Genomic DNA, 25,567 nt, shown 5'->3' with positions numbered 1-25,567 from the left:
GTTCCTTTGGGTTTTTACTAAAAAGGCCAGGTGATTGACAGCTAGGGGCTGGATGTCTTTGCATCAGCAAGACCAAGTTAAACGGTAAACAATTTTCAATCATTTTGAAATTCCCGTAGCTCCCCTGCTGCACAGAAACCAAATGTAAAGCATAACTCAAGCCTTTAAACAAAATATCAGCTACAACTCAGGAAGGAAAAGCGCCCCAGAATATGAAATTATATTCAGAGCAATAACCCACACTAGTGCTAATGTCCACAAAACTCGATTTAGGTCCAGCTCAACAAAGACGCAATACATCCATGTTGGATAAATTTAGCAGGCCTGGCAGCATCTGTGGAGAGAAACACAGAGTTAACTGCGGACACTTTCTGGTCATTGTCACTGGCGGGAATGTCTGGTTCCGCTGATGGTGACCCTCCATGCCGGGTTCTCTGGCAGCAGAGGGGGCCAGCAACAGAAAAAGCCGTTGACATCATCGGGACTAGAAGATCCCCCCCACTGTCCTATGGCGCACCTCCTGTGGCACGTCTCCTCAGCCACTGCCAAATATCCCACGGGGAGTGGGGTATCCGGCCCAGTGTTTCAAGTCCATATGAGTCCAAGCACAGCTCTGGAAAAGAGCCATATGGACTAAAAAAGCTAACTGTTTTTCTCTCCACAGTTGCTGCCACACCTGCTGAGTTTATCCAGCATTTCCTGTTTTTATTTCAGATTGTCAGCATCCATAGGGACAGGAGTAGGCCATTCAGCCCCTCTAACCTGCTCCACCATTCAATGAGATCATGGCTGATCTGTGGCCTAACTCCATATACCTGTCTTTGGCCCATATCTCTTAATGTCTTTGCTTAGAAGAGAGTTCCAAAACTCGACTGTGTGTAGAAGTGCTTCCTAACATCTTTCATGAATCGTCTGCCATCGCCTGGCCCTAATTTTTAAACGATACCATCTAGTTCTAGAATCTCCTTCTAGTGGAAACAGTTTATCTTTCTCTACCCTGACAATTAATAGCTTGAAAACTGAGATCAGGGGCGAAATTCTCCCCCAACGGGCGAAATTCTCCCCCGGTGGGCCCCGATCGCGGGCCAGGCCACCGTGGGGGCACCACCCGGGGTCAGATCACCCCACGCCCCCCCCAGGACCCCGGAGCCCGCCCACGCCGCCTTGTCCCGCCGGTAAATACCTACTTTAATTTACGCCGGCGGGACAGGCAATTTCTTGGCAGGACTTCGGCCCATTCGGGCCGGAGAATTGAGCGGGGGGGCCCGCCAACCGGTGCAGCCCGATTCCCGCCCCCGCCGAATATCCGATACCGGAGACTTCGGCGGGGGCGGGGGCGGGATTCACAGCGGCCAACGGCCATTCTCTGACCCGGCGGGGGGGGTCGGAGAATGATGCCCCAGATCACCCATAACCTTCTAAATTCTAGAGAAAACAGCCCTAATGTGTATCATCTCGCCTCATAACTTAACTCCTGTAGCCCAGGTATCATTCTTGTAAAACTACATAACACTCCCTCCAAGGCCAAAATATCCTTCCAAAGGTGTGGTGCACAGATCCTCTCACAGTACTTCCAAGTTGGGTCGAACTAGAGTTTTGTAAAGCTGCAGCATAACTTCTTTGTCCTTATACGCCACTCCTCTAGATATAAATGCCAGCATTCCATTAGCCTTCTTGATTACTGTAGTATTTCTCTTCTATTTATGCAATACATCCAATTGCTCTTCGAAATTTATCTTGTTTTCTTTGATTTCCATCTTATGTTTTGTGTACAGAAGTCAACAGCGATATTTTAACTTCAGCAATGTGCCTGTTTAGAAATTGCCTGCATGTTTGTTCTATCAGCTTGCACATTCCTGGTTTTCATTATTCCATCATGATGTCAGCTGCCTAAGGCCTAAGTTCTGAGTTTCATTTCTAAACCTCTCCACCTCTCTATCTCTTTCTCCCCTTTTATGACACTCTTTAAAACATATCTCTTTGACCTAGCTTTCAGTCTCCAGACCTAATATCTCCTCATGTGCTTCGGTTTCATATTCACTCCAGTGACGTGCCTTGGGATGTTCTTCTATTTTAATGGTGCCATGCAAATACAAGGGGCTGGTTTCTCATTCCCTGTTTCTCCAGACATGTATTTCTCAACAGCGCATCATTCGCTGGCAGCGGTGTTCTGTCGTCCCGCCACTTGTCAATGGGATTTCACATTGAAGCCACCCCACACCAGCGGGTAGCCCGTAGGCAGGGGTGCGTTGCCAGTGGGAAAAGTGAATCGCAATGGCCGGAGAATTCCGGTCAAGTTGTTTTTGAATGGAAAAATCTTTGGAAAAGATGTTCTGCAAAGAAGGTTTGCATGTTAGTAGCATTAGTCTTTGTCTGTTTTCCTATCATCAGACAACTGGGATGTATTGAAGTCTCCCAGTGATGCAGTTCTCATTTTAATATACACATTGAATTGTGAGATTTGGTTTAATAAGACCAATATATGAAGACTAGCTACAAAAGATGATCAAGCTGCACCAAGGCTGTTGTACTTTCTGCTTTGATGTCGTTCAAGAAAGCGGTTTGAAAGATGTGTCTGCATAGGTTCCCTAATGATTACAGAATGTAAAGAAGGCTACAAAGGTTGTAGATATGTTTTCATTTCACTTTGGTGCTAGTTTTAATCCACAATGCCTTTCATTATGTATGTTGCAGTCTTTCATATACCTAGCTATCAGTCTGTTTTTTTTTAAAGTGAGATCGAGTGTCTGTAAGCTCAATACCCTTGCTGATTCTATTTTTTTACCTGCTAACTGTGCCTCTATCCACATCCCTACAGATATTAGGTCTCTGCAGACTCCTGGCAGCCTGCTTCCAGCTGTGGCAAGCATGGTGTGGTGAATTGGCTTTGAATGTTCTTTACTCAAACAGGCAGTAATTACAAGCTTAAAGAGGTTTAGTGGTCCAGTAAACTACATAATCACCCCTGAATTAGCCCAAGCTCATCAGTTGCAGTCCAGCAAGTCCCAACCAGTGGTCTCATGTGGTTCTTAGTGCACAGAAACCTGAGCAGCAGGTGTGGAATAGCAAGCACCCCTGAAACACAGGCATCCGCGAGAGGGGTGGGGGGTTTATATGTGTGTGCGCGGCCGGAGGTGGGGTGAGAGGGGGAGGGGGAGCATCAGTGCTCCCTAATGGAATGCAGCTCCAGCGCTGTGGTGACTTAATGGAGAACTTAACATGGATAAATGTGCTCAAAGCTCCAAGGAACTCCAGTTGTGTACACTGGCTCCTCTCCTCTTCAGTAAACGTTGATTCTCTTTCTTCCCACAGCCATTTGGGTGTACCTGTGGTGTTTCTTTCAGGGCCTAGAGAATTGACAGATGAGCGTTTGAATTTACATCGTAAGGACTCTAAATCAGTGCGAGTGGAGAGGATCCTCAGCCTAAAGAAATCATTGCCCTGTTCCTAATGCGAACATCAGCATCCGCACAATAATGACTTCAATAATTTCTACTAATTCTGAGCAACAGCCGCTGCTATTCTTAGTCACGGCCTCAGGCTAAGAAAGCCTGAATTGAGGTTCCTGTACTTTGTCCTTGGTTTACACTTTTATAAAAATGTCCTGTCAGTATCTTAGACCATTTGTCGATCAAGGGTATGGTTTTGTTTTATATGTGATTTTTAAAAAAGAAACGCATTTAAAGGTGTCCAGATAAAATAACCACATTAGCTTTAGGACTCCTGTACTCCCTGTTGGAGAGGGGGCAGGGTGAGGACAGAAAACTCTCCATTAACACGATGTGTTAAGTGCCAGTCAATGTATTTTATTATTTCTTTCAATTTTACACAGGACAGCATTGATAAGTGTGTCTTGGTGCTTGGTGGCATTCTGTGACTGCTTCCCAGTCTCAGAAAATGAACCACTTTGCAATCCCCCCCCCCCCCCCCCCCCCCCCACTCCCTCCCTGATGGGACAAGGCCCCCAGGTTGAAATCTGTGCCATTTGCTGCAATCTTAGTATTTTCTTGATGAGGGCGGTGGGGCAAATGTGACAAAAAGGTAGTGGTGGGAGGGGGTGGGTGTAAAACTGCTTAATCTGCTGGGCAGAGGTGTGACGATTTTGCCAAGAGAACATCAAAGCTTTACTGAATAAAAGACACTACCGCCAGGGCAAAAGATTGGCAATAACACGTCCAAGCACGTTGATGTTCATGACAGCAGTAAAACATTGCATTAAAAAGATTTGATATTATGACGCAGGAATACATTTCCATCTACCTGAACATGTATGCCAAAGCTGAACTCAACCCAGCAAATGTTTTCCTTTGTTGAGAATTTTAGTTTTGTTAGGCAAGGGTATGTAGGCTCATAGAGCCACGGTGGCTGGGATGGATTTCAGATGCAAATCTGCCATGGTCTAATTGAAAGGGGGGACAGGCTTGGCAGGCTGAATGGCCTCCTTCTGTTCCTATGTTCTAACACTAGACTAGAAATTATCAGCAAGCAATTCCAGTGAATCAATATTTATGTATAACATCCTTCCACTATTTCAATAGAGGAATACCATAGAAATTCATCATGTCTTCACTTTCTGGTTAACTCCAACTCTCTATTCTATTCTCTTATATGAAACCTTTACTCTGAGCTGATTGCTCAGCAGAAACTGAATTGAATATGTTAGAGTAGTCAGAGCATGTGACTTGTCACCAACCTCTGTTGTTGATTGCTGGTTTTAACAATGAATATTTTCATTTGCATTTATAACATGATCTTAAAACAAAAACCTTCCTTCCCTAAAACTTCACATCAACACGACTGTCTCAAGGAGAGTCGGAAGCCAGCACTCTCATATACCGATTGAAAAAGGAGTGGCGCCCTCCCTCCTCACCCACCACAACTCCTCCCCCCCCTCCATTGCCCCACTCCAGCTCCCCCATTCATTGCCCCCCTCCAGCTCCCCCATCCATCGCTCCCCTCCAGCTCCCCCCTCCAGCTCCCCATCCATCGCCCCCACCCTGGTTAAATAGAAAAAAGGTTCCAGCAGGAAACTTTGGAAATGCTAACAAGCACCTTGGCTTCTGCGATAACCTCAAGCTGTGCCTTTACCGGACATCACAGCCCCTCACTCTCACTACTTGTAAAGTGCAAATATAAGGCACAGAGTAAATCTTTGATCACATTCAGTGGGGAAAGAAACAAAAGTCACTTTTAACATTGCCTAACAATCCAACACATGCTGTGCACTAAACAGGTTCTTTGAAAGCAATGAAAGTCTGTAAAACTCTTCTTTTTGTGAGGTGAAGCATCTATCTCGCCATTATATTCCAGAGTTTTCTCAAGGTCAGTCTATATTAGTGCATCAGGCTCTGTTGTGGAGGAGGAGGGCTGGAGGAAAAAGGATAAAAGAACTTCCGAAATTGTTCTCCAACATATTTAGTTGAGCAACAGAATGCTGTCCTGATAAGGGTTACATTGGAGAGCTGCCATGTTGCCTCCTACTTCTCAAGCACTCAGAGTGCCTGTTCCCAAAACATTTTGTAGCATCAGTTTTTTTTTCTTTCAGCTACTTTTTCTCGCTCTCACTCGTACTCGTTTCGTTTTGTAACGAGTCCTTGAACGTAGTTTCCACCCAGGGCCACCTGGCTACGGTTACTCAGCATGCATTAGTGTAAGAAGCGGCCATGGCAAGTAAAATCATAGACCGTAGGCCTGAGTCGGGGAAGCGCAGGCTTGCCATTATCACAGCTGCTGGCTCTGCACAGGATTATTTTCAAATTTTCTGCAACCATTACATTGTGCTGTCATAGTGAGCAGGCTGCGAGGGAGGGAATGTTATTGATACTTGCTTACAAGCAAAAGATAAGATATGGAGTGTATATCACTGTCCTGGCATCCACATTTTGCAGACTGTGGTGGAAAATTTGATGAAAGGAGTACATTTGAACAAGGAGTATCATTAAGATAGGAAGGCTGGAAATTTTCCATCAGTACTTAGCTGCCTTTGTTTCCCATCATTACTGGTCTGGGGGAAGTTCTTGGTCTCTCATTATTCACAAAAGGACATTTCAAAAATAGCAGTGTAGCGTGACAATGTATCTTAGGAAGCTTTCACGAGCCAAAGCACTTTGAGTTTTAAAAACATTAATTTTGTGAGCGAATATATTTATGCTGGCATTTGTTGATTTGACAATACTACTCGGATCTCTTTGACTGTCCTTTGAGAGTGCAAACTGTTAATAGCTCTGTTGCCAATGATACAGCCCTGTATTCCGTCTTGTGCACATTTTAACAAGTAATGTTCCATCTGCCAGTTTTCCAGCATCAAGTTAGTTGATGTGTCAAGAAGTAATGCTATATTCTCTTCTCCCCTAATTTTGATCTCAAAGAGTTGATCTCCCCGGATCATGAGGACTCTGAAGGAAGGAATCTGGGAGATTCCGTTAAAATAATATGTGCTCCCCATTCCCCAATGAGAAGCTAATTTCTGAAGTTGACCCTCATTTCATTGACAGTTTAAAAAAAAACTCCATTGAACAATTGCATACAAACTGCAAAGAAAAAAGGATAGTTTTGTTAATAAGTAAGGATTAAAATAACACACAGGTTGGTCCTTCACTGAAGGCCAGACTTTTTAAAAAAAAACTTTAGAGTACCCAATCATTTTTTCCAATTAAGGGGCAATTTAGCGTGGCCAATTCACCTAGCTTGCACATTTTTGGGTTGTGGGGGTGAAACCCACGCAAACACGGGGAGGATGTGCAAACTCCACACGGACAGTGACCCAGAGCCGGGATCGAACCTGGGACCTCAGCGCCGTGAGGCCACAGTGCTAACCCACTGTGCCACCGTGCTGCCCGGCCAGACATTTTTAACGTGGTCCCTCTTAGCTTTTTTATGGTTCTCATATGTAGTTTGTGTTTGAACTCTTGTGTATTTTGTTCAATTTTCCAGCCAGAGAGTTTGTGTTACAGTTTGGAGACGGATGGTTTATTCAGGCGGTTAAAGAAATATCCTACTCGGTGAGCCACAAAAAGCTAAACAATGGCCAACCCCGGTTGCAGGTTAAACATAGGCTGAATGATATTTGGGTTTCCTCCACTAACAAACTATAAAAACTTTTTTTAGAGTACCCACTTCTTTTGTTTTCCAATTGAGGGGCAATTTAGCGTGGCCAATCCACCTAACCTATACATCTTTTGGGTTGTGGGGGTGAGACCCACGCAGACACGGGGAGAATGTGCAAATTCCACATGGACAGAGACCCGGGGACGGGATCGAGCCAGTGTCCTCCACGCCATGAGGCAGCAGTGCTAACCACTGCGCCACCGTGCCGCCCTTCCACTAATAAATGTAATTGCTGTCAATCCTTTGAGCAATTAAAAACAAAGCACTTGATTAAGCTGGGGGACTATAGCACCTTCACTCTTTGGACCTTGCCACAACCTTGTCCTCTCTACAATTTTGAACATTACATTCTAATTTTCAATGTCTGTCCACCAAAGAGTGAAGACATTTCCTGTCTTATAGATCCTCTCCAACTTACACTCAGAATTTAAATAATGTAAACAACATTATTACATATCAGAACACTTTCTGAAAATCCTTCGTTATCTCGCTGGAGAGTTGATAGATCTTTGTTATAGGACATGCTGATCCAAACAGAGTGGGTGTCAGAAACAGCGACAGTTGGGCTTTGCTGTGACTCGTACAAAGCACTTCTCTCCTAATGTAACAAGTATTTAATGTTAGAGCAAGGCTGGGCACCTGTCTTCTCCTGACGTTAGAAATGTCCCTTTCTGTTTTGAGATTCTTGAAAGTGGCAATAAACTGTCATAGAATTTACAGTGCAGAAGGAGGCCATTCGGCCCATCGGGTCTGCACCTGCTCTTGGAAAGAGCACCCTACCCAAGGTCAACACCTCCACCCTATCCCCATAACCCAGTAACCCCACCCAATCTTTTTAGACACGAAGGACAATTTAACATGGCCAATCCACCTATCCTGCACACCTTTGGATTGTGGGAGGAAACTGGAGTACCCGGAGTACACAGAGCAAACATGTCCAAGTCTCTGAAATGTATCGGTGTATTGTTTATTCACCCAGCTTTAGTTATGGTGATCTTTGCTGGAGGCTCCTGTATGTTTTCAGAATGCTGGTGAGGTGGGCTTTGTTTGTGTTGTGTCTTGGACCGTGATCTGTTCTTAATAGGATTACTCAGTGTTTCTGGTTGTGGTTATGTTCTGATTTGGCATTTGTTTCATCGTACTGTCATGCCATTTGGTGCTTGTACGTGATAGTCTTGGTTTTGGGCACTCGCTGATGATTTCTGCTGGATTCCAGGTGCCATCAGCCAGGTATTGTACTCAAACTTTCTGCCCAGGTTGGGTCAGTCGTAGACTGCATGGCAGGTGTGGACATCATTCACCTTCCTGTTTTTCCGAATGGCGCGTCACGCAATCCTGGGCGTATCGGCAAGTGATAACGGGTGATGGTTGTCCACACTTGTCTGCCGAATTGTAATCCCACAGGTGAGGGATCGGTCACACTGAGCTGCATCACTCTAAGATGCAATACAGTCTCATGTAAATCGTGTTTTGTTTCATGAAAATGAAAATCGCTTATTGTCACAAGTAGGCTTCAAATGAAGTTACTGTGAAAAGCCCCTAGTCACCACATTCCGGCGCCTGTTCGGGGAGGCTGGTACGAGAATTGAACCGTGCTGCTGACCTGCCCTGGTCTGCTTTAAAAGCCAGCTATTTAGCCCAGTGTGCTAAACCAGCCCCTGACACTTCATGATGAGGGGTTTTACAGTTTGAACCATAAGGTCTGCATTAGGATGAAGTGTACACGTTCGGAATGGGTATATGTATTCAGTTCAAATAGTGTCATGTAGTCTATCGGCTGATGATATGTGTTGCGGATTGAGATGATCTCCCAATCGAAGCACATTTCTGATGGCAGTTCTTATGGTCTCTGTTCCTCATCACTGTCTTTATGATACCATGGATGGTATCATACTATGCACAGGTCCTTGCAGGCTGATAGGCTGCTGATCACAGGAGTCCACAATAGAAAAATCTGGGGTGACCAGAGTGAGTTATTGCAGAGACATTTGAGTATAATAAATCTCAGTGAGGGAATCTCCAAATCATTGTACATGGTGAGTTTGGCATTGATTGGTTAAATCGTCACTTGCCACTTTTGTGGACACATACATTTCAGTGTGCAAAGTGGAAGGATGTTTGCACCTGTATCCAGTTTTGCATATGGACTCTGCTGGCCCTTCAGTATTTGCAATATAATCTGGTTGGAGGCAAAGGCTTCCGTTGGTACCACTATACCAATGCATTTTTGATGTTCAACCTACTGAATGTTGACTCACTTATTGTGTTGATGGTCTGAGCACCCTTATTATCTGACCTTATATCCTGGCTAAACATTTTGAGGGCCTCATCTTTCGCTGCTTAGTGCAGTCTCTTGGTTGGTTAGAATGCTATACCTGTCCGTCTCTGTTTCTGCTTTCACAGGATGCTAAACCACTTATTTTAAACTTTGCTTTCTGCATTGGCACTTCCAATGTCCCCTGGTGCCACATGCCCTGCATACATGGTTAAACTAGACAATTTCTAGGGGGTGTATGCATGAGGCTGTACTACCTGCATTGGTTTTCATGTCATTGGTGGATGAAACCTGTAGACTCTGTCTACCCATAAGCATAGCTTTGTATTTGCCCCCACTTTGTAAATCTGCTCCCATACTGTAAGCTTTGCGTTGGTCTAAGAGATCTTTCTGGAATGCTTCCATTTGGGTAGATACTATCACGAGATCGATCATTCTGTCAACCAGCTCAGCTGCTATGATTAGATTATCATAGAATTTACAGTGCAGAAGATGTTGTGAAGTTATATCCTTTGTCCCTGAATCCGCTTACTACTGTCAGTGGTCTCTGTTGGTTGTTTCCAAAAGGACATCATTTCCAAACGGTGAGCGCAATTTCTCGGCCTCGCTGCTCCAGACTCTGGACACAACGAGGCCGGTAAATATCGCAAGAGGCCTCTCGTGAGATTTACCGGCCTCGTCAAGTCTTGCGAGATCTAATCAGATCTCGCGATCTGGATCCCGCCCATTGAGGTCGGCACCCAGATTTGCATATTCAAGTGAGCAGTTAGTCTCACTTGAATACACCTACGCCTACTCCAGATCTACCCATGCTCGAGGTCTAGCAGCCTCACCTCAAAGACCCCGAGCGGGGGCCATTTAGCATTGTTCTCTACAAATCTGGACCAGGCCTACCGGCACTTGGAGAGGTCTCCCAGACATACGGGGCACCCTGGGTGGTCAGGTCTGGGCAGGGTAGTATCCTGGCATCCCCAAGTCACATGGGCATGGTGGGACTGCCAATCTGGCATTCTGGCAGTGCCACATGAGCACCCTGGCAGAGCCACCCAAATGCCAACCTGGCAGTGTGCTGACATGGGCCATGCCAGGATGGCAGTGCCAAGGTGGCATCATGCCTGTGCTGGGGATCAGGCCCGGGGATGCCCTGCCCTTATGAGGTGTGGTGCAGGGGGGCTCGATGATGCCCACCCTGGTGAGTTGGGGCATGGGGGGGATTGTCAGGAGGCTGCGGTGGGAGTTCTTGAGATTGGGCTGCCATTTAAAAATGAGACCCGATCTCTTCCTGCATTGGGAAGCGGAGTTCGTTAGCCCAGGAACTGGGACTAAATGTGGCTTCAGTGGGGCATTCCTCACGAGGCCCATAAATGAAGCAGAGTCCTGTTTAATAGTGGGATCGTTCTCGGTGCTGCCAGGGCTGGGAAACACCTGACTAAACGGGCAGCATGGTAGCATTTTGGATAGCACAATTGCTTCACAGCTCCAGGGTCCCAGGTTCGATTCCCGGCTTGGGTCACTCTCTGTGCGGAGTCTGCACGTTCTCCCCGTGTGTGTGTGGGTTTCCTCTGGGTGCTCCGGTTTCCTCCCACAGTCCAAAGATGTGCAGGTTAGGTGGATTGGCCATTATAAATTGCCCTTAGTGTCAAAATTGCCCTTAGTGTTGGGTGGGGTTGCTGGGTTATGGGGATAGGGTGGAGGTGTTGACCTTGGGTAGGGTGCTCTTTCCAAGAGCAGGTGCAGACCCGATAGGCCGAATGGCCTCCTTCTGCACTGTAAATTCTATGATAAACGTGCCCGACACGGCACTCTGTTTCATTTCCGTGAAATCGTGCCCGGTGTATCGGAAATTGAGCTTCACTGGCAATTGATCTGCGAGTGTTGGCCATGTCTTGTTCGGATTTTTAAGATGGCCGTTGGACAAGTCTGATGTTTTCAGTCTGTTTTGCCTTTAGCAATTTTAACTTTAATGGCTTGTTTACCTGGTTAGGAAATTATGAAATCCAGAAAACACAGCTTGTTGCATTATCAGAACAAAGTAAATTCAATTAAGAGATATGATTTTGTGGTCATCTTTTAGCTTTTTGCCAGATTAATAATGTTGTCTGGTGCTTTTGACAGCAATGCAAGTTTCCTCCAGTTCTTTTAAAGTTAATTTGGCTCTGACATACATCTTTAGTGGTCACTGCCTTAGCCTAGGTTGAGCTCTTTCTGTTTTTTCTGGGTTTCGCTCTAACTTCCACCAAGGAAGCAGTGATTTAAACAGCAAACGGATTTTAAAAATTTAAGTAAACAGGGAAAAAAACTATTTTACTGGCTTTTTCTGGCTGATACTCGTTGGATTTCTCTTCCCAACCCAGACTGAGGATGTCACGCCCCCAGTAGCAGCAATAATGGACTCTCTCCAGTCAAAATGTTCTGGTCACAGTGAGACCCTCCAGATTTTGCTATTCAATTTCTGTTCCCCCCCCCCCGATGACGAACAGCTCCTCAAACACGGTCACAAACATCCCCGACCTTTTCTCAAACTCCCCCGCTGAGCCCCTTAACTCATACATTATCTTCTTTAACCGCAGGAAGTCGTACAGGTCACCCAACCATGCTGCTGCCCCCGGTGGCGATGCCGACGGCCACGTCGCCGTGCAATCAGAGGCGAAGGCCAAGACATCGGCCTTCCTCCTCTCCATGAGGTCCGGCTTCTCTGAAACCCCAAATATCGCCACCAAAAGGTCCGGGTCCACTCCCTCCTCCACTATCCTGGCTAAGACCGCGCGAACACTACTGCCCAGAATCTTCCCAATTTTTCACAACCTCAAAACATGTGCGCATGATTCGCTGGCCCCAGCCCACACCTCTCACACTCATCTACTACCCCCGAGAGGAACCCAATCAATCTCGCCCAAGTCATATGCACCCTGCACCACCTTAAACTGTATCAGGCTCATCCTTGCACAAGAGGATGTCCCGTTTACCCTTCGCAGTGCCTCACTCCATACACCCCAATTGATCTCCACTCCCAACACCGGTTCCCATTTCTCCTTGATCTTCACCACCCGCTCGCCTCCGTGCTCCCCAGCCCGCCACGTGTTTTTCAGCAGCGGAGGCGGCCCACCAGTGGGGTCTACCAGTCCCTCCATTGTCAATAGGATTTCCCATTGACTACACCCCTGGCCGCCGGGAAACGTGTGCACCAGCGACCAGAATTTCCCTCTGCCGTGAACAGCCAGTAAATCCTGCACTCCACATGTGTAGAATCTCTACAGAACTGTGGAATCGTTCCACACAATGAATTGTTTCACTTTCACGCTGCTCTTTCCTTCTGTTGCTTGGGAAGAATTGAGGCCTTGCTTGTGAAGAGTTGAGGCCTGTATATTTGATTCAAAACTTCAAAAACCGTACTATCAACCCTGCCACCATATTACATCCAACCTTTTTGTTAGGCATAAGTATACCAATCATACAACAGGATTGGTAAAACAATAAGGTGCGTTCTTCATTTGAAGACTATGGACAATGTTCACTGTGAGGCTAAGTATGGAATATCAAATCTGTACCCTGCTGCTTGCAAACTGACTACAAGTAATGGGACCAATACACCACCTCCTGTCAAGGTGTGCAATGATTGATGGCAGTTTAACATATGTCGCCTTAACGGTGTATATCATCACATCACAACAGTGTTCGAGTATACCTGATTAACCTCACCACTGCTACCTCTAGATCCCACTATTGAAAAGACTTTGACAGGCTTTGGTCTTAAACCCTCCATAAACTTTACCCTAACTCACGCCAAGTCCTGTTCACCCATCGAACACTGTACTCGCTGACCTATATTGACTCTCAGATTTTGATACTCGGTTCCTTCACTCGGGCGGGATTCTCCTTTCCCGCTGCAGCGAATGGAGATTTGTCTGAGTGCCATATTCTCCGTCCTCACTGGCAGTGATAGCAAGGCTGACTCGCAACGGAGAATACCGCCCTCAGTCTGACAAAACATTGGTTAAAATTTGCTTTCAAGTTCCTCCAGTTCCGTCCGGTCGGAGAATTGCCAGGGGGGCTGCGATTCATGCGGCGCCGCTCCGCCGCCGATTCTCCGGGCCATTGGTGCCGGTGAGGTCGGTGCAGCGCCGGTCTGGGGCTGTTGAAAGTGGCCCCTTGGCGATTCTCCCCGCACGATGGGCCGAGTGCCCGCCAAGTTAGGCCGAGTGCCGCCGGCGCTGTTCTCGTATGGTCCTACCCGGCAGGACCTCGGCATTCATGTTGCAGGGGGCGGCCTGATGGTGGTGGGGGATGGATCCGGGCCTCCACGGTGGCCTGGCCCGCGATCGGGGACTACCAATTGGCAGGCGGGCTTATTCTGGTGGGGGTCTATGTTCCGCTGCGCCAGGCCCCTGTAGCTCTCCGCTATGTTGCATCAGGGCTGGCGCGGAGAAGGCAACTTGCGCCGGCCGTAGTGTGCATGCGCGAACCCGCGCTGCCCGTTCTGTCGCCGGTATCGGCAGCTGGAGCAGCGTGAGGCTCTCCAGTGCCGTGCCGGTCCCCTGTGCGGCGCAGGATCGCTGATCCTAGGGGCCAGATGATGACGTTTACGATGGCGTCAACAGTTAGCCTCAGGATCAGAGAATCCCGCCCCCTATCTCGTTAAGCTGGTCTAACTCTCCAACCTCAAGAGATCGCTGCACTCTTCTAATTCTAGCCTCTTGTGAATCACCAATTTTCATTGAACGAAAGAAGGATTGATACTTGTGTATTGCCTGTCATGACTGAGGAACATCTCAAAGCGCCTTCCACACAATTAAATGCCTTTCATGAGTAGTCACTACCTTATTGTAGGAAATGGCAGCCAATCCACACACAGCTAGCTCCCATTAATAGCGATATTATAATAAGCAGAAAATCTGTTGTTCTGATGCTGACTGAGAGATAAATTTGAGCTCAGAACACAAATGAAAACTCCCCTGCTCTTCTCAAAAATAATGCAATGGGAACTTGTACATGCACCCGAGGAAAGACATGTTTAATGCCTCATCCAAAAGACAGCACCTCTGACAGTGTGATACTCCTGCTGTATGACACTGGAATTTCCACAATTGGCAATCGTCCCTTCGGCTGCGAGGACTCTAAACTCTGGAATTCCCTCCCAAAACTTCCCTAAATGTGTGTTTTAACATGAGTTTCATTGAAGCATGTATCAATTTTACACCAATAACACACACCCACTCAATGTGATTTGTTAAACACGTGCCTTACTTTACTTTTGTTCTTATGTGTTATTTTCCCACCTTGGTGAGCAAGGAGGACTCTTGATTAAGCAACCAAGTTGGTCAGTTTAATTGGGACGCACCAGTAATGAGTGGATTGATTCTGCAAAGGTAACACAGGGGGCGCAATTCTCCCATCGGGAGACTAAGTCCCGACGCCGGAGTGAAAACCGGAGTGTTCCACTCCGGCGTTGGAGGCCGTTCCCAGCCCCCTATTCTCCTGTTCCCGGGAGGCTAGGACCGGCGCCGCGTCATTTACGCGCACCGGGCCTTGGCGCCATGTAAAAGCGGCGGCGCGTAAATACGTCATCCACGCATGCGCGGATTGGCTGGCGCCAACCCGCGCATGCGCGGTTGCCGTCCTCCCTGCGGCCGCCCCGCAAGAAGATGGCGGATCGATTTGAGGGACAGCGGAGGAAAGGAGGTCCTCCTTCAGAGAGGCCGGCCCGCCGATCGGTGGGCACCGATCGCGGGCCAGACCCCTTTTGAGCCCCCCCCCCGGTGCAGGAACCCCCCTCGCCCCCCCACAGGCCGCCCCCCCCCCCCCCCCCAGCGTTCCTGCGCTGTTCCCGCCGGCAGCAACCAGGTGTGGATGGCGCTGGCGGGAACCTGTCGTGTTGGGCAGGCCGCTCGGCTCATTCGGGCCGGAGAATCGTCGCTCGCCCATTACCAACGGCAAGCGGCGTTTCTCCGAGCGGCCAGCCGTGATTTGCGCCGCGCCGGTTTTGGGGGGTGGGAGAATCGCGTGCGGGCGTTGGGACGGCGTGGTGGGACTCGCGCGGCACCCGGGCGATTCACCCACCTGGCGTGGGGGGGGGGTAGAATTCCGCCCAGGGGCTTTTTCTCTGTAGTTGCTGCCTGATGGCTCTTCACTGGACCTTGAGGTGTTAAAGCAGATCAAATAGAAAGCACTCCCTACAGGGCCACAACATTACAACACCATCTCTACATTGCTCTAATCGTTAATTTGTATTGTAAGATCTGAAGTTAATTTTGTTTGCACTCCTAATGTGTTGCAGCTTTCCCAGCGGCCTATGGCATATCCATTCTCAAATTTCCATTCAAATTGATTGTTTGCAAATAATTAAGCTTTTAAGGGATAGTGGTTTGAAACAAATGTGCATGGCAAATTAGAGATCCAGATCATAATACATTGTACAATGCGAAATGCACCTGGACCGAATGAGTTGACCCTGATGATTAAACTATATTTGACTACAAATATCTTTCGCCAAATATTTAGATAATAATGGTTGCATGCTGGGGACTGTGGGAAGAGCAAGGGGATAAAGCGTCAAGCTCAAAGGTCAGTCGATGCATTGGATCCACAATGCAGGAGTTTAAAGAGATAGCTACCTTCCGTATTTCTTTTATAAATTTAGAGTACCCAATTCACTTTTTAGAATTAAGCAATTAGAATTAAGAAGGGGTAATTTAGCGTGGCCAATCCACCTACCCTGCACATCTTTAGGTTGTAGGGGTGAAACCCACGCAAGCACGGGAAGAATGTGCAAACTCCACACGGTCAGTGACCCAGGGCCGGGATCGAACCTGTGACCTCGGCGCCTTGAGGCAGCAGGGCTAACCATTACGCCACTGTGCTGCCCTCACCTTCCGTATTTAAGAATGAATTCTCCTGTTGTCTAACGACACTGGCAGCTTTGAAATCTGTCCTTTTGCTTATCTCCGGATGATGATGTGATGTCTGCCTGGGTCTATGGTACAGGATTTGCTCTGCTTGTGGGTGGAAGGCAACATTAAATGGAATGTTTGTATAGTAGCCTGGCCTGTGGCAAGTTGGTTGATTGTGAAGTCATGGGTTTCTATCAAGGACAGTAAGTCATTCACTTCTTCTAATTTGACAAGAGTTTCGCTTTCAGAGTCCTTTTAATACTGCATCAATTTATTTTTAAAATGTGTATTCCTTTTCTCTTTGTTATTTTGCTTTGGGGGGAGTGGGTAACTATGTGAAGTCATGGTTTTCATGTGATTGGAGGAATTATTATTCATTTCTAAATCCCACAAGTCATACTGGCAGGCATCAGGCCCCACATTAAACAAGAAATCGGCTGATCTTGAGAGCTTGAAGTCCCACATATTGATGTCTCCCGACATTTTTGTTGTTATTTTTAGTGTGGGCATGTTATTCTGTCATTTAATTTAATTCTAACTGTCGACCAATCCTGCCTTTTTGAAAGGAACCACCAAAAACTTTCCATTTCAGACCAGAGACAGAATTCTTGAAACCCAATAGCTGGAGGCAATGTATCAATTAAGATTTAGCACATCATATTAGACTCGGTTTATAGCAATTATCTAAAAAGCAAATCACATGACAAGTAACAGATTTGAGAACAATTATCAAATAATAAACAAGGAGGTTTTATCTATTTTTGAGAAAGAGAGGCAGCAAATTAGTTTTGGAACAGACAAAGAGGCAGATTTTGGGCAGAGGACTATTTATGATTTGGCCTGTCAATTTTTTTCAATGTTCCATTGAATGGGTATGGATCATAACTGCCCATAATTAACTGCTTATCGTACTACTTTGAAGATTTTTTTTTAAAACTGTTGTTTTCGTGAAAGACGTTGAGAGGTTCTCAGACTCCAAAGATATCTTTAGAAATAACGTCACCTGCTCGAACATTAAAGGTTTGAGTCACATCTTTTTGAGATACAATGATTACTTCAGAATCATCTTTGAGAGCTACAAAGGATGAATCAGGAATTAGTAAAGTCAAATAGCTGGGACTGTTAAGGCACCGGTTCAAATTGGGCGCAACACAGAGTTTAATTTTAATGTTGCTATTATGGTGATAATGTTCGCAGTGTAATAGGTTTTACAGTGTTGGACCACAGGGCAGTTTCTGCTAACACAGCAAGGGGTGACTGCTTAGCTGTGTAGTGAAGACTCAGTTTGCCAGTTGGCACTATAAAATGGTTTACTGTGTTGATCTGGAATCCTTTAACAACAATTGTAGAAAGCGTAAACAAGAGGTTTTCTTGAACTCAGAAGATGATCCTACAATCTGGCCGATTTAGACCAGAATTCAAAATGATTATGAAGGGAATCTTTGGTACATATAAAATGTTCTATTTTGTACGCTTCAGCTTTCTTGGAAAAGACCCTGATGGAGTTGCAATAAACACAATGTTAATCTTACAAGTAACAGGAAACTCTCAGAATCCTGCAATCTGTAGTTACATGAGGTAATGGAAATGTGGAAAAACAGTGCTGGAATTAGTTGTCATATCTAACCATTTGCTAAAGAAACTAGAAAGCTTAAGAAAGTATGCTAGATTTTCTTTATACTGCAGTTTTTCAGAGCCTGGCGATAACGAGACGTGCAACGGATAGAGTTATTATTTGATTTGTATGTTAAGGGGGGAAGTGATAAACACAGAATTTTTCATCTGATTCTATGATGGGCGCAATTTGCCAGCAGCGTCCCGCCGGAATCGGGACAGGACGTGGCCAGTAGATCCCGCGAGAGCCCTCTCCCGGGTTCCCGATGGTCGCAATATCTCACAAGATCATCCCGCCCACTGGATCCAGTCTCGCAGAGTTAAGAGATTTTAAAAACTCACCTAACTCTGCCTTCGCCAGATTCAACTGGCTTCCAGGACCTACCGGCCTCGCTGAGGAGATTCCAGCTGGGCGCCAATTAGTACTGGTTCCCACAAACGGGATCAGGAGTACCGGCACTTGCGGGCGGGGGAGGGGGCCTCCCAGACGATCGGAGGCCCCTGGGTGTCTGGTGTCTGGGCAGGGTGGCACCCTGGCACTGCTGATGGCACTCCAATCTGGTATCCTGGCACTGCCAGGTGGTACTCCTTTAACAACAGTAAGTGCTGGAAATGCTCAGCAAGTCTGGCAGCATTAAATGATAAAGATGTCTTGGAATGAAAGGCAAAGTGAGTTATAATGGTTGTAGTAAAGAAACAAAGGGATGAATTTATTGGCCCATTCCGCCGATGGGATTTTCCGGTCCCGCTGATGGTGGGTTCCCCAGCAGCATGATCGGTAAACAACACTAAACACCGTGGACATCAGAGGGATCGGAAAGCCCCACTGGTGGCCAATAGCAAGCCGCCTCCGCTGACAAAAAGCACTCCGTGCTGTGAGGGGGGGGAGGGGGGGGGGGGGGGGATTTGTCTAAAGTGAGCATGAATGGCGGAATAATGAACTGAAAAAGAAAACATGAAGAGCAAGATTCAAATTGGCAAATAGCAAAAAACAGAACCTCAATGGAGTTGTTACGTAAAACGATCGCCTGTTTGGGTACACAGAGGGAGAATTTCCAATTCACCTAATAGCACGTCTTTCAGTGCTCAAGTCTGTGGAATAGCAAAATAAAACTACCACCGATCTGTGGCTCAAATTTGTATTCTGTAATGTTATTCCAGTACTCTGTGTGATTCTCATGACTTTAAATTGTTTCATATACTACTAACATCATTGACAGGCCTTTAACCACCAGCATTTTGCTTTAGTGTTGTAAAGTTAACTTTTTCAAACAGGACAAAATCTATTACACACTGTAGCCTCTCCAGTCCAGAATGCATGGGATCAAGTCATTTCGGGATATTAGAATGATATAAGAGTGCCTAACCACAAATATGAACACCATAGATTAAAATTTTTTTTTTTTACAGTACACAAGTCATTTTTTCCAATTAAGGGGCGATTTAGCATGGCCAATTCACCTACCCTGCACATCTTTGGGTTGTGGGGGTGAGACCCACGCAAACACGGGGAGAATGTGCAAACTTCACACGGACAGTGACCCAGAGTCGGGATCGAACCTGGGACCTCAGCGCCGTGAGGCAGCAGGGCTAACCCACTGTGCCACCGGGTTGCTGCCGATGAACACCATAGATAAAAGTATTTACCTGAAACATGAAAGAATGGTAAAACATTATAAAGCAGTCATAAACATTGTTTAACTTCTCCAAATGCTCTATCTGCCATGTTTTCAAGCTGCTCATTGATGCCATAAACAATTGAGACACCCACACCATACATCTCACGCAATGTTTTCACTGAGGCACCCTTATCTAGTTTCTTTATGCTTTCCACCTTTTCCAATTCTGTTAGCTTATCACCCTGACATTTTCCTAAACTTTTCTAAGATGTCATGGTGAGGGTTTAAAAATAAACAAACTACACCCTGAGAATGCTTGGGTTTGCTCAAAAGCATGGCTTCAAAAGGAGAGGCCAGGGAAACGGAACGAGAGAGACCCAGATAAATAGCCACGGAAGAAAATCAAGAGACAGAGAGAGAGAAGGAGAAATAGACTGATAAAGAGAGAACGAGGGAGCAAGACCAACAGAAACCGAGAGAGAGATATGGAGAAATGGACTGACGAGCAAGAGATCGACAGAGAGGGAAATCAAGCGGCTTTGTAACCGCGTGCTACATTTTTCCACACCACACAGCCACTGTAGCAGTGAGCCAATGCTTTCTCAATTTGTTGCATCAACCAAGCAGTCAAATGGCGAGTTGGTGGGTCTACCCAAATAAATTCCGAACAATTGGTGTTTCTGAACTTTGGATTTCCAGTATCCTGTTGCTGAGTGAGCAGTTCAGATGGGTGAAGTATAAAGAATTCACTAACCTACCTGCCATTTGACTGAACAACAAAATCTTGTATGCATACAAATATAGAAGTTAGAAGTAGGCCACTCAGGCCCTCGAGCCCGCACTGCTAGTCAATATTCATGCCTGATCTGATTGTAACCTCCCACCTATCCCCAACAATCCTTTACCCCCTTGTCAATCAAGAATACATCTAGATTTGCCTTAACATCATTCAAAGACTCTGTTTCCACTGCCTTTTGAGGAAGGGAATTCCAGAGACTCACGATTCTCTTCTTTCACAAGAGTGCTCTTAAGCAAAATTTGATATGGAGCCACATGAGGTGATACTAAGGCAGCTAACAAAAGCTTGGTCAATAGATAGATTTTAAAGAGTACTTAAAAGGAAGGAGGAGAGATTTAGTGAGGGAATTCCAGAGCTTAGGGCCCAGGCAGATGAAGACATGGGTACCAATGATGGATTGATTAAAATCATGGATGCTCAAGAGACCAGAATTAGAGGACTGTGGAAATCTTGGAGGGTTGTGTGGCTGTTGGAGATAGGGAGGGGGTGAAGCCATGAAGCAATTTAATAAACAAGAATGAGAATTTTAAAATTGAGGCTTTGTCTAACGGGAGCCAATGTAGATCAGCGAGCATGGAGGTGATGAGTGCAAGTTAAGACACGGGCAGCAGAGTTTTGGATGACCTCAAGTTTACAGAGGGTAGAATGTGGGAGAGCCGCCAGCTTTGAAATTTAGCAACAGTGCAGGTCTAATATTCGTATCTTTGTGGCATTTGCAAGTAACTGAAAGGCATGATAAGTAGTGAATGTTTTGCAAGGTAAAACAAAATAAGTCTGTGTTTTACTCATGATAATTCCATGATTAATAACATTGCATACATTGTCTCCTAAAGCTGCAGTAACCTGCCCATTTCCACTCGACATCAATGGAAGTTTAGGTATTATGATGGATGAGTTGGAGTGGTGCTCCAACTCCTAGTGCACAGAGCGCAGTATGACTTGAGCCCAGTGCAAAACTGTTTTTGAACAGTTTCCCTGTAGCCCATTGAGCAGAATTTTTTTGCATGGACTTCTTGGGCGAAATTCTCCCGAAACGGCGCGATGTCCGCCGACTGGCGCCCAAAACGGCGCCAATCAGACGGGCAGCGCGCCGCCCCAAAGGTGCGGAATGCACCGCATCTTTGGGGGCCGAGCCTCAACATTGAGGGGCTAGGCCGACGCCGGAGGAATTTCTGCCCCGCCAGCTGGCGAAAACGGCCTTTGTTGCCCCGCCAGCTGGCGCGGAAATGACACTCGCGGGCGGCGCATGCGCGGGAGTGTCAGCGGCCGCTGACAGTTTCCCACGCATGCACAGTGGAGGGAGTCTCTTCTGCCTCTGCCATGGTGGAGACCGTGGCGGAGGCGGAAGGGAAAGAGTGCCCCCACGGCACAGGCCCGCCCGCGGATCGGTGGGCCCCGATCGCGGGCCAGGCCACCGTGGGGGCACCCCCCGGGGCCAGATCGCCCCGCGCACCCCCCCAGGACCCCGGAGCCCGCCAACGCCGCCTTGTCCCGCCGTTCAAAAGGTGGTTTAATCCACGCCGGCGGGACAGGCAATTTATCGGCGGGACTTCGGCTCATCCGGGCCGGAGAATCGAGCGGGGGGGCCCGCCAACCGGCGCGGCTCGATTCCCGCCCCCGCCAAATATCCGGTACCGGAGACTTCGGCAACCGGCGGGGGCGGGATTCACGGCAGCCCCCGGCGATTCTCCAACCCGGCGGGGGGTCGGAGAATGACGCCCCATGTTCACATTTTCAAAAGATAAAGAATTGATCAGGGAAGGAGCAGTTATTGATGCATGTCCAAAGACATACACCCCATACACTGCCTTGGTGAACTCACTACCAGCAATGTGCAGCTGACAGTATAACTTTGGTCTGGCATTTACAATGCATTCTACACCTGCCATTTTCAGGCTGGAGGTGCAATGTGGTAGCTATGTTATGTTCTCCAATTCGGGAAACTATGAAAAAGATCACGTCATCAATTATTCAAGCCAAAGTAAGAAACGCACAGCAGGAATGCTTTTTTGAATGTTGTTTTAGGGAATTGAGAATTTAATGTGTTTTTATTGAAGAACTACTTTTTATTCCCCTACTGAAGGAAGACAGAAAACATTATTGTTTTTTCTTTAGATTTATAATAGAACAGTGCAGAGAATTTTCCCCACCTTGAATGAAATACAATTCTTTCCAGGTGACTAACTCTGATGACAACCAATTGTCAGCATGGCATTAGGCAGTATTCAAAGCCATTCGTTAATCATTCATATGATGTGAGCATTGCTGACAAGTCCAGCTGTTATTGCACATCCCTAATTGCCCTCAGGAAGGTGGTGGTGAGCCCCCTTCCTGAACCGCTGCAGTCCATGTCGTGTAGGCACACCCACACTGCTGTTAGGGAGGGAGTTCCAGGATTTTAACCCAGTGACACTGAATGAATGGCAATATAGTTCCAAGTCAGGATGATGTGTGGCTTGGGGAGGCAGCCATGTATCTGCTTCCAAAGGTAGAGGTGCTGTCAAAGAAATCTAGATGAGTTGCTGCAGTACATCTTACAGACGGTATATACTGTGGCCACTGTGCACTGGAGATGGATGGAGTGAATATTTAAGGTGGTGGACAGGGTGCCAATCAAGCAGACTGCTTTATCTTGGATGGTGTTGAGCTTCCTGAGTGCACTCATCCAGGCAAATGGAGAGTATTCCATCACGCTCCTGACCTGTGCCTTGCAGGTGGTCGATAGGCTTTGGGAGTCAGGAGGTGAGTTATTCGCTGCAGGATTCCTAGTCTCTGACCTGCTCCTGTAGCCACAGTATTCATATGCTGTGTCCAGTTCAGTTTCTGGTCATCTGCCTTGGTTCTGTTATATAGCATTAGGATCCATTTTGTTATTATTTGCCAACTTTTGGAATGGCGTCATCAGAAAATTCCAATTAATGGACCTGAGATTCCCAGGTTGTTGTTTTATTAAAAAATTGAATTTTATAATAGCACATACCCGAAGGATAAATGGGTAGCAGATACTAATTAATTTTTATGGTCTTCTGTGAAATTGCCTGTCTAGTTCTCTAATAAACTTGAGTGAGCAGGTACAGCCAGCATCTTAATTAATATAGCTGTTTCTACACTTCAGTTAACTTTATAATTGGTTTCCCATTAATTAGATGATTTCAGATCCCACTAATGCTTAGGAGACTACGGTACCTCAGCTTACTAACGTTAATTAATGAACATATTCCAACTTGGTACATTTTCACAGTGCTTTTAAGTTCTTTTACCTGCTTGCCTTATCCTAACTGTGCCCCTTTGGTTCGGCATCTTTCAGCACCCTTATCCATCAGAAGAACAGAAGAAACAGCTGGCGCAGGATACAGGGCTTACAATTTTACAAGTGAACAACTGGTAGGTAGTTTGATTTTGTTTACATACAGACAACACCACAGCCTCTGGCAAATTACAGCTAATGATCTGCTCGAAGACAACACACCTTTCTGCTCCTTGTGCTCCCTTGGAACAGTTCAAGAGGAAAGGTGTTCCCTGTAGATAATCCAGTGACTATTCTGATTTTATGCTTTGATTTTATTGTCCTCTGAATATGTGTGCGTAAGTTGAATTGAAGTAGATTTTTATAAAGACATCTATAATGAAATAATTAGGCTGAGGCTTCCTGCTGGGAAAATGGCAAATAATGGTAATGTGTTATCAACTTTTTTTTCTATTGTTGGTCAATAGAATTACTGTCCAGATATATCATTCTGCTCAAATACTGATTGGCAAAGGCATCATCAGGGAAATAGCTTGGAGCAGTCTCTGGCGCTGAGCTTGAGATGTGTGAGGATACGGAATTACCTTCAGTAGATACGGTCATTAACCCAGAGTGCTTTAGTGTTCTTGTCATTTCAGCTCTTTGTTAGTTCAGCTCCCTGATGCTTCTGGCCAATTCCTAAATGATGTCATCAACACTGCCTTGGAACAGAGATATGCAAACAAAAATATAACAAAAAGATAGACCTCCTTCTCAGCTCTTTGCCACTGGATCTAAAAGAAACTAAAATGCGATGGGCTCTTTAAATTTGAAGTGTTGCAGTCACACTTTATAAGTGTCGGTTTAACAAGGTTTAGCAGTTGCAGCAGTTGAATTAACTTATATTAGAAAGAAGTGGGAGAACACTTTTGATGCACGATCAATGACCACTAAAGCGAGGTTGTAGTCCAACTGAAGGCTTTAATAAGCTAGATGTTTCCCCCAGCAGCTCCGGTACAGAATGAGGGCTGCTGGGACGGCACAAGTTCTTATACCCCGCCTATCAGGGCGGAGCTATTATACTCGCCAGCCAATAGCAAGCATATAGGTTCTACCATTGGTACTTTAGCCTCTCAGGTACCGTAATACCTATAATACCACATTCACCCCCTGTTAAAAAAGGTCCGGCGGGAGTGGTGGCCAGCAACTACAAAACATGACAACATGGTATAATTAGTTATGGGGGTACCGTAATGCCTCCGTACAGTGTTTAGTAACTATTTACAATTCTGATAGCTATGTACATTCGGTGTTTTATATTTACAGATTACGGTTAAAATGAAGCAATCAGTCGATCGGGGGCCCTGGTTGTCCTCTGTGATCGTCGGAGCCTCGGTGGCGACTCCGGTGGAGGCTCGGGCGTCTGTGACTCCGGGAGCGTGGCTTCAATCTCCATGGCAGCTTCGGCATCCCTAGACGGCGCTGGTGGGGAAAAATGCTGACCTGGGGAGGGAGCGCCTGTGGGGGGGCGTCGGTGGGTGGGGGGCCCTAGGCAGGGGCGGCGGAAGGACTGATCCTCCTGTAAGGTGCTGCGGTTCAGTGGAGGGTGGGACTGGTGGCTGGAATGTGCGTGGAGTTCCAGCGGGTGCCAGGTCCCGTAGGGAGACCATATCTTGTCAGCCATCGGGGTACGCCACGTAGGCGTACTGGGGGTTAGCATGGAGCAGGTGGACCCTCTTGACCAACGGGTCCGACTTGTGCACCCACACATGTTTTCGGAGCAGGATGGGTCCGGTTGTTGCCAGCCAGGTCGGGAGCGAGGTCCCGGAGGACTTCCTAGGGAAGACAAGGAGACGTTCGTGAGGTGTCTGATTGGTGGTTGTACAAAGTAGTGACCAGATGGAGTGGAGGGCATCCGGGAGAACTTCTTGCCAGCGGGAGACTGGGAGGTTCTTGGACCATAGGGCCAGTAGGACAGTCTTCCAGACCGTTCTGTTCTCCCTCTCTACCTGTCCGTTACCCCGGGGGTTGTAACTGGTC

General features: G+C 46.7%; 1 protein-coding gene across 5 annotated transcripts in view; it reads left to right on the top strand.

The window, feature by feature from the left end:
- LOC140421923 (homeobox protein Meis1) overlaps positions 1-25,567 on the top strand; it is a 268,763-nt gene that overhangs the window by 133,109 nt on the left and 110,087 nt on the right. For all 5 annotated transcript variants that reach the window (XM_072506919.1, XM_072506896.1, XM_072506904.1 and 2 more), the window contains one exon: positions 23,609-23,685. In XM_072506919.1, coding sequence (XP_072363020.1) covers positions 23,609-23,685 — 77 coding nt within the window. The remainder of the gene's footprint in view (positions 1-23,608; positions 23,686-25,567) is intronic.

This window comes from Scyliorhinus torazame, chromosome 1 (assembly GCF_047496885.1).
Source record: "Scyliorhinus torazame isolate Kashiwa2021f chromosome 1, sScyTor2.1, whole genome shotgun sequence".
In the NCBI taxonomy this organism is placed as follows: domain Eukaryota; kingdom Metazoa; phylum Chordata; class Chondrichthyes; order Carcharhiniformes; family Scyliorhinidae; genus Scyliorhinus; species Scyliorhinus torazame.
This window is presented reverse-complemented; position numbering and strand designations above follow the sequence as displayed.